The 9815-nt window shown below is 38.5% G+C and overlaps 1 protein-coding gene across 1 annotated transcript in view; it reads right to left on the bottom strand.

Moving 5' to 3' along the window:
• Nucleotides 1–9152, bottom strand: part of LOC103895749 (Y+L amino acid transporter 2) — a 25490-nt gene extending 16338 nt beyond the window's left edge. Inside the window, exons 1-2 of the mRNA XM_009275451.2 lie at nucleotides 8878–9152; nucleotides 1670–2187 (exon numbers count right to left, since the gene is read on the bottom strand). Coding sequence (XP_009273726.1) covers nucleotides 1670–2171 — 502 coding nt within the window. The 5' untranslated portion in view covers nucleotides 2172–2187; nucleotides 8878–9152. The remainder of the gene's footprint in view (nucleotides 1–1669; nucleotides 2188–8877) is intronic.
• Between the last annotated feature and the right edge of the window lie 663 nt (nucleotides 9153–9815).

Raw genomic sequence — 9815 nt, 5'->3', positions numbered from 1 at the left:
GTCCCTTCCAACCCAAACTGTTCTATGATTCTATGATTCTATATGTGGCATATACATTGAAATAAGATTTTATGCTCTATAATTTAAAAGATCTCTGCAGTAGTACTTAACCGTATACCTTTTTCTTAAAAGTACAGTAGTATATATCAGTAACTGTTAGAATTATAGGGTTATTTCTTAAAAATGATAAAGTAAGTGTTGACTGAAGTTTTTAATACTGAACATTTAGGAGTAATTTGCGATGCTATAAAGTGCTATTTGAAATACGGCAAAGGATATGTTTACTGCATGGGTATATGACACATGACATGTATCATGTGCTGCAGAGTGTAAATAAATTCAAGGCAATGGAATCTTGCCATGGAATTCCCAGTAAATTCTACTAAATATATAGATTTAAATAAGTTCTCTCCACTATGTTGGTGAAGTGCCAATTAAATCCATGCTACTAAGCCTTATCAAAATTGTTCAAGCTAGTAATACATTTGCTATCTGACACTGCTAAATTGCATACCACAGTTAATAGAATAAACTGTAATTTTCCCAGCAATCTGGGTTGTTACTCAAAATGCTTGTTATAAGTCTAGTCAGTGGTGAGGCAACTCATTTGCTGAATGAGAAAGCAGCAGCTTCCAGCCACACCGGGGCATCAGCTCAGAAATCAGAGGTACTAGAGCACACAGTTGATTCACATGAAGACTACAGCAAGAATAACTAAGGAAGTGAAGCCTCAGAAAAACATCAGCATTTGAAGACTACTCTTAAGTGTTAGGGTTTCATGAGGTGCACCTAGAACACTGGGGAAAGAAATTTTATCTAATAAATAACTGCTTTCTTGTGCAAGTGAAGAATTTCAGCTGATAAAGTCTTTTGGAATAGGGTTAGTTGCCTTTTAGACTGCTGAGTGGTCATTATGGTCTCAAGTTATACCATGGAGCCTTCTTCAGAAGTGAACTTCCTCTGCACCACAGTGGCAAGAGTCAGGGCTACAGAGAAAACACCTTTTCAGAATTGTCAGTATACATTATATTATCTTAAATTAAAATTACTTATCCTTTTGAAAGTTTTTGTTGAGTTGTACAGTTTAAGCCATTTTTAAAAGATTATGCTATAGCACAGCCTCAAAGGAATACATACTCTAGCTTGACAAATCCATGTTTATAAGGAAAAGAATTTGAATACAGTCCATCTACTGGAGGATAGATTTGTAATGCTTATCCCTGTGTTCACCTAAGACATACAGTCATAACGAAGTCAACTGCAGAGTGTCTGATTACACCACACAATTTCTCTAGAGACAACACTCATATTAGGCAGAGTATTTTAATTCCATATGAATTTTAAGATTTTTTGTTCATTTTTTGTGAAAGAGCATGAACCAAATGTGGACTGCCAATTAGGCCAATGATTCATAGAGATATATGTATCTTTAATCAGCAGTCATAGTTTCCCCCAGCCAAATTGTTGTAATTCTCCTCTCCCGTCTAATAATCCCAGCCACAAATAAAACCCATCTGAATAAAAGATTACTAGTTCCTAAGAACATGTTTTAGAGAGGCAATAATTGTTTTCACAGAAGGCGAAGGAATAGAAATTCAGAATTCAGAAAAATCTCTCTGGGCATCTACAATTATAGTTCGTAACTTCTAGGAATCGTAACTTTACTTACATATACAAGCAGCTGCAATCAACCTGACTGCGTCATATGGCGGCTCACAATGAGGAAAAATTGGTTGAACAATATAGTTAGCAAATGTGATTGCTATCACTGCCTGGGTGGTTGGTTCGATAATTAGCAAGGAAGACCAGAGTCTGATGAAGGCCACAAAAGCACCAAATGCTTCCAGGATATAGGCATAACTGGCTCCAGATTTAACGATGGATGTTCCCAATTCAGCATAACACAAAGCTCCAAACAGCGAAAACATCCCACCGAGCGCCCAGATGACTAGAGAGAGTCCATAGGAAGCACTGTACATTAAAACACCTCTGGGTGATACAAATATCCCAGAGCCGATCATGTTCCCTACAATTAAAGAAATTCCATTTAGTAACGTGATTTCTTTTTTCATCTGCATTTTTTCACTCGTCTCTGCCATATTGTCCATTTCAGCTTTTCCATTCTTAGTTCTGGATTTTTTATCACAGCATATTCGCCAGGGCGCTGGCATCCTCAACTATTATTACCTGAAAAGAAGAGGAGAGAATATCTTTTGTAACGCACATGGCATCGGAGACACGGATAAGACCATTAGAATACAAGGCATAAACAGTACAAAGAACAATTATTTTGCCTGCTTTTATCTTGCAGTCTAGGAACCACATACTAGTGAATTTTCTTAACTTTCACTGTTCCGTACCTTTTTAATGGATAAATGCGAGATCACTGTCCTTGGTTATAGGTCCTGAAGCTTTCATGAACTCTCAGTTCACTTTTATTATTTATCTTGGATTGTAATTCTACATTATGTTATTGAAGTTATCTTAGGGAAGAAGGAGACACTGTACCCCTGGAAACATGTTCTAATACAGCTGGAGTGTCCCCTACAGGTATACCTCTCCCTAAATTTTGCTCTCATCCCAGGAAGAACTTTATTTCATTATTTGTTTCATTACATCACATCCATCTGAAAATTATCTGCTGAGGAACACAAAAGAGAGAAAAAGATACTCAAAACCTCCAGCCTCAGGAGGTTAATGTTAATATGAGGATAAAGAAAAGGGCTTTAGCTGTTCCTAGAGATGAGATTGCTGCTGCAGTGAATAATGCAGCTTGTTTAGTTATTAACCTCACTTGACTTCCAGGTAGAAGCCACTACCATGCATAGGGATTTGAGTTTTGAACACCTTGTCCCTGGAACACTTTTGTATAAGGGAGTCCAGCAAAACACGACTGTAAAAGCTTCCCATTCCGGTGCAAGTACACTGGGAGCTGGGAAAAATGATGTAACTGTAGCTGCATCGATAAATCAGCCTCGTGGACACATCGCACCCCTCTGGGGCTGAGGTCCTCAGGGATGGGGAAGGGAAATGTAACAGCCAGGACTGCAGTGACTGTCTCAACTCTTTGGTCCTGCTGACTCGTAACGATGTTTACTTAGAACAATGACTTTTTTTGGTGCCTGTCTCAAAAGAAATTTATTTCTCCTTCCCTTCCCCCCTCCACACACACTCTAAAACACTTCCAAAGAAAAATTCCTCAAAATCCTATAAGATAAAGCCAAGTTCTCTGAGTAAAACAAAGCTCCTCCACATGACACTGGGCGAAAACATTTGATCACAAATTTATATTGTTAAAACGTGGGTCAATGGCCAGTTTAAAACAACCTGCCCTCCCCAAACTTCCCAAAAGGTTTGCTTTCCTTTGTAAAGTATGTCTGTTTTAGCAGCCCTGAATAATTTATAATTATATGTGTTCTTTTCCAGCTTTTTTTGGTGCAACTTAGTTTCCTAGTTGATCAAATAACTAATGAGGCCTGACGAGGATTAAAGATTAAAAGATGTCAAACTCTCTTTAAAGATTAAATGCTTTTCTCATCCCAATGGCACCTTCCCTAACCACAGGAGCACTGTGGGAACACTGGAGTAAAGTTAAATATTAATTCTTGCCATAGGTGTTCAAGCGTGACTGCTGAGTCTCCCATCTTTTGCTGACCTCCTCTTCACACACGGGTGACTCCTCTTACTTCTCACTTTGTCCCTCTAAGAATAAAAAACGTCACCTTGGTCTGGGGAGAGGAATTTCAGGCATCCAATACACCAGTCATGTATCTTCCTTAAAATTCCTGATAAGCATTCCCAGTTTCCTACCACTAACAAAATTTTTCTGACTGTGTGAAAGAAAGGAGGAGAAAAAAAGCCGTGTGTCCCCCCCCCAGAATATGAGCTAATACTTCCCGAACCGCCTGGCTCCATTTCTGCTCTCCATGGCTATGTGAAATGTTGGCAGAAACCCCCTCCTGTGATCGCAGCTGTCTGGAGAGCCCCTCAGGACAGCAGCATGCTAGAAATTTGGGCAGAACTCTGTATTAATACTACTTTGGCAGCAGAGCTGGTTTAAAATCACCTTGTGCTTTTTGTGCCTGATTTGGGAATTTATTTATTTATTTTTTTAAATATGGGTCATTCAGAGCTCTGGCTCTGAGCCAAAATGCACAAATGTTTAAATGGGTACAGCTCAAATGGAGTGAGAAGCAGCTGTTCCCGAGGTGATGTGAATGTGGAGCTATGCAAGTAGTGATCAAAAACAATGGCTATCAGTTTTCCTGAAATGAAATCTCACTGATAAATGAGATAAAGTTATTTTCCTGTAAAGTAGGATACATAATGCAATTGGTAGGTAGTCACTAGTACAGGTAACTTGCATATGTGATATCAAACCTGAACTTTGATGTCTAGTGCGGGTGACCCGGTAGCTAAAGGGAATTTGAGCATTTAAACTGGCAATGCTACCTGAGTCTAGTAGAACTTTTACGATCTGTAGCTTTTACGAGAGCACAAGGGTAAAGATTAAATTATTTTCTTAAGTAACACAATGTTTTGCACATTTTTTTCTTCTCTTTTGTGCTAACAAAAGATTATTTCAGATCTCTAAAAATGTGTAAACAGAGCTGTGTAGGGAAATATTTCTTTCATAAATAAGTGATTCTGGATGAAGCCATTTTGAAAGAAAAACAGTTCAAACTTCGGTACTTTGAGAGATGACACGTTAGCAAAACTTTTAACCAGGCCCTGAACTAAGTCCATGAACAGGTACAGCCTGAGAATCAAAGGATAAGAGATTCAGTTTCCATAACCAAGATGTGTAACTTCACTGTAGTTAAGTTACCCGAATTTATATCAGCTGAAAATCTGCAAGAAAGTAGCAATTTGAGAATAAAATCTTTTAAACAGCTTCTGCCTGTCCTGTCCCCCCCTGCCCTCAACCAAGCCAAAAGCAGTATTCCCACTAGCTTTGACAGTGCACTGATTTAATTCAGTGGGGTCACAATGTTGAAGTTGTTATTGATTTCTTTATTCAGGACTATGTCTTCTTTAAATAAACAAGGTTTGACTGAGGCAGGACTCATGGTAGTTCTTAGCAAAGTCTTCATGTTATTAAGAAAATTAGCAGAATATAGGAAATAATCTACTGTACGTATTTTCCTGTATAATAGCAAAAGGAGAAGAATTTTTTGTCAAATGTGTAAAGAATTTACTGCTCTTACAATCCAGGCAGTGATGAAAACAATTTGAGGATATGCCCGATGTCTGTTGCCGTGGTCTAACCCTTTCCCTCATCTATAGCTTCTGCTATTTTGTTCCTACTGAACCTGGCCCATAGTCCTGCCCTACTGTCATTACTGTCACTTCATCTTCATCCTACCATCTCCCCTTTCTGGGACCATCACTGCTGCTTCTGCCTCAAACGGGTGTGCCAAAAAGCTTAAGCTAAGAAGCCTAGCTGTTCAAGCATGACTCTCTTCTCTGTCACTTGGGCATCTCTGTAGGTCACATTTTGAGGGTGCACATAACCCAAGTGAGAGCCAGTACTAAGGTCTGGGAGGGCTTACATGCAGGGGACAACCATCAGAGCTGTAACAAGTTGAATTCTTACACGGGGGTGGCCATTTTCAGTTGGAAAATCCTGTATTATAATAGGTAACAAATCCTTACAGTGAATCCTCTAGCAGAGAGGAATTCAGAGTGGCTTCCTGAGAACGGAAAGATTTAATTTATGCAGTAACTAAAAAAAGGGAGGTTCTTTGCATTCTGCTTTAGCATGGCTAACCCTACTGCAATAATAAAACTTCATGGCATCAAAAATATAAGTACAGGTATTTTAGTAGCTCTTGTGTATGAAGTCTGAAGAGCAAGACATAAAAGCTTCCTGACATGAAGGAAGGTCCCTGCTCTCTTGGTCTCCATGAACTGTGACAAGCGGAAAGAGCTATTGCTCTCTGGAGATTCAGAAAGGCATCAACATGCTGATATGCCTCAGAGGCTGCAGCAGGCTAAATAAAACAGCTGCAAACACTTGCCTGTGCCTTGTGTTAGCAAGTGATCTCTACTACAGAACTTCAGAACCCTGTTTTCATGCAGGTCCTGCTCTTCCTTAGGGGCTCCCTAAACAAATAGGGGAAAATTTTCCTCTCAGAGAAAAAGCAGAATGCCTTGAGAGCAGAGAGAGGCATAATGGCCCTAAACCCGTTGCAATCTCATGTTTACCTCCCAGCTGTAAGCACAAAGAGCAAGAGAAAGGAACTTGTAGACTGACACCTGAGAAGTTAAGGAAAACAGTAACACCATATACAGGTAATTCTCAATAGCGCATTTTTTAGTCAAGCCACTGCCAGAAGTCATACAGAAAAGTGAAGGAAGAAGGGACACGTTGATAGTAGTTGAAAACCAAATTTGAAATCAAAGACAGTTCTTCCATAAATTAGTGCAGGACTGGTTTGGCAGGGCAGGATTTTCTCAGACACTTCCCATCCTTCAGGGATCTACAGCCTCAAGTGATTGCCTCCATCTTGAGGAGGTAATTAACCTTTGCCAAATGATTACGCAAGGCTTGGTCAGGGGTTATGGAAGTGTGACATCTTATGAACTGCTCCATAGATGTCCAGAGGGACCAAGCTGCTTCTATTTGTTACGACATTTTGAAATTCTCAGCTTTTAATTCAAGAAATACTAGTAAATAAATCAGGGGCTCTCTCTCAGAGACCAAATATTATTCCCTTCAGCAGATTCCCTTGGAAACTGAGGGCATTTAGAAAGTTCTCTCTTATCAAAGATGTTGGAACATGCTGGACATCAAATTTACCCCTTAATATTATTTCAGATAATTTCATGGCCTTTTCTTTAGGTGATTGTTACCTACTGCCACATAATTTCTCAATAATGAAAGTCTGCTATGCCATCAATGAACATAGCAAAGTCAAACCAGGCAATGAAACTGATAAAACCCCAATATTTTCTAGTTTCAGTTAGAAAATGAATGACATTAAGGATAACATTTAAAAACAAAATTTAAGATATTTTAATTATGCTTTATTAAAAACCAATATATGTGTAGAAAGCCATTTTAAAAGTCATGAACAATCTCTTATTTTCTCCAAGTACACGCTGGGTAATTTTTTCCTGCATGTAGCAGATTGACCAAAAATAAAAAAAAAACACCCAAACATATACATTTATATTAATAGCTATTGGAACATGAAATCAGATGAGCCAGCAGTTTTCAACATGACCAAAAACGTGTAGATCAAACTTCAAAACACTGTTGCTGAGCATGAGCATCAACGGGTCTTAAAGGGAGTATTCCTGGCAGATTATACTGTTGAACATTTTCCAGTGTGAGAGGAGATCAAGCAAACAAAACAAGATTATGCATTATGAAGGAAAAGCATAAAATAAAACTCTCTTAGCAACAATAATAAAAAACCAAACAACAACAACAACAAATCCACTTTGATCTCCTCTGAAGAAAACATATCCCATTCAGTAGGAAACAAGCAGATTTCCTTTTGGTTTTTAAATTTTATGTTTATAAAAATACTCAGTGAATTAATGCTTCACATGCTCCAATCACATTACTGTGGTCAGAGGCTGGTTCTCCCATAGGAGGGACTTACTCCACCCCCAGTACTCCATTCCCACCCCAAAGCAAATCAGAGAGGATATTTGAGAGACGAGCTACTGTAGTCCAAATCTAAGAAAGAAATTAAAAAGAGAAGGTAGCAGCTTACCAGAGGGTAGGTGATATGCTTGCTTCCTTTAGCAGAAAGGCTACTGCAACTGAATAGTGACTCTCTAGCTGCTGCTCTAAATAAGCACACATCTGTTTCACCAGGACGGGTAAGTTAACACTAATATGAATAGCCTCTTCTCTCACTCTTGGTTTAGCCTTGCCTTTAGCTGCTATTTTTATTACAGTAGCGTGAATACTAAAATCAATGAGAACTTTCAAGGAAGAAGATCCCAGACTCTCCTGGAATGTGGTTTCTTCAAACAACCTCAACTGAGGAAATTGGCAGGCCGAAGCAGGCAGCTTAAATATCAGCTGCTCTCTAGAAAGTTGGGATAGAAATAAGACAAAAGGAAGGTTGGGGGGGAAAAAAAAAAAAATCCTTCATCCGTGTGTCACTGAAACCAAGAACAACACTTTCCCAAATCCTGTTTGCTCCAGGGGTGAGGAAGGAAAGAAAAATCTAAAGTTGGGGGGGAAAAAAAAAAAAATCCTTCATCCGTGTGTCACTGAAACCAAGAACAACACTTTCCCAGATGTTAATGTGAAACAAATGCAGTCTAATTCCTTCTTGTTAATTTAGAAAACCGCAATGACACTTTTTACTAACACTGTACACAAAGAAGATGTTTATTCTTGTGGCATAACTTGCCAAAACAGAAAGATTTTCAGGGTGGGGAGACTAGCAAAGAATGGTAGTTAATTGAAAATCATAGGTATTACTTCATTTCAAACAACCTCATGTTTTTCTGTTTAATTTTGCTTACATATTTTCTTTTAAATTTAATCTACTCATTGTTAAATATTTATCAACTCAGTTATTTTTCTTAACCGGAGAATTATACATCTGTGGCTTTTCTAATGATTTATGACATGATGCATGATACACAAAACAGGCTGATCTGGTGTTAAGATCTTATTTTAATTAAATAAGCTTTAAAAAAATCTCTAAGATAAAAAATAAGCAAAGAAAGAAATTACTTACCCAATATATTCAGCTTTGTCTTCTGAAACAGTATGTTGCCCTGTCTATGAAGTACTTTTGGAAAGCCAGTATGGTATACAGCACAATATCTACCGAAACAAGTAAACATCCAGAAAATAAAGTCTTCTGGGCAGAGCAAAAAGTTAATGAATGCAAGAGCACTAACCTGGGATTTTTGTTTTCCATGAACGACAAGGCCAATAGCAAGGCAAAAATTTGTACTCATGTGTCAAAGGGCATCTGGAAGGAGCTGATCCAGCAGGTCAAGAGTCTTAAGTCACTGGACTGAGTTGAGGCACCAGGTAACAGGACTTCATCAGAATGGGCTACTAATCCACACTGGAAAGTGAAATAATTGAATTCAAACACAGATATCCCTCCAATCAGCCTCACTAATCCAACTGGAAAACAAGCAGGACAGTTGCATCATGTTGCACGTTCCATACTGTAACCCACAGTGACCCAAAAGAATAATAAGAACAACCCAAATCTTTCTATCGTAAGTCAGTGCTCCTCCTATTTTTTCCTTTTAAAGTAACATCTTGTAAAAACATGCTTTCTGTGATAGATTGAGACAGGTCTACAGTTAATGTTTACACAGAAATGGCTGTGCTTTTTTAAAACACTATTCAAAGCAGGTATGTGACAAGTATTTTGAATAAACAGCCTCCAAGTTGCTTTATTTTTATCTATGAAGGACAGTTATTTATCCCTGAGAGCTCTGTAAGTCTGCCTCAAAAGATTGCACAATTCCAGCTGCCTGCAAGTCTGTGGTTACGTACATTATAATATATCAAGAAACATTTTGGCAACAGAATTGTTTTGCAGGGATGTTGTTCTCTGCTGGAAGAGCAGAGAGGCTGAGTGCCACGTTCTTTAATCAGGGCCTCTGTCGTCTTAAAATCTTTTTCTTCTGTCAGGGCAGTATTAACAAACTATAGCCTAAAAACCAGAATGCATATTTTCAAGAATGCATAATTACTTTTACTCTGAAATTTCAACTTGAATTTGTCCTGTTTCTGATTTGGGGCACCAAACTGGTTTTTGATTGTGTGCTACACTGAGGGACTCTGTCATCAGACATTTGTCCCCTCTTAGAGCTAG

Source organism: Aptenodytes forsteri, unplaced genomic scaffold (genome assembly GCF_000699145.1).
Source record: "Aptenodytes forsteri isolate BGI_AS27 unplaced genomic scaffold, ASM69914v1 Scaffold208, whole genome shotgun sequence".
NCBI lineage: Eukaryota > Metazoa > Chordata > Aves > Sphenisciformes > Spheniscidae > Aptenodytes > Aptenodytes forsteri.
Note: the sequence above shows the minus strand (reverse complement) of the source record. Positions and strands in the feature narration are given on the sequence as shown.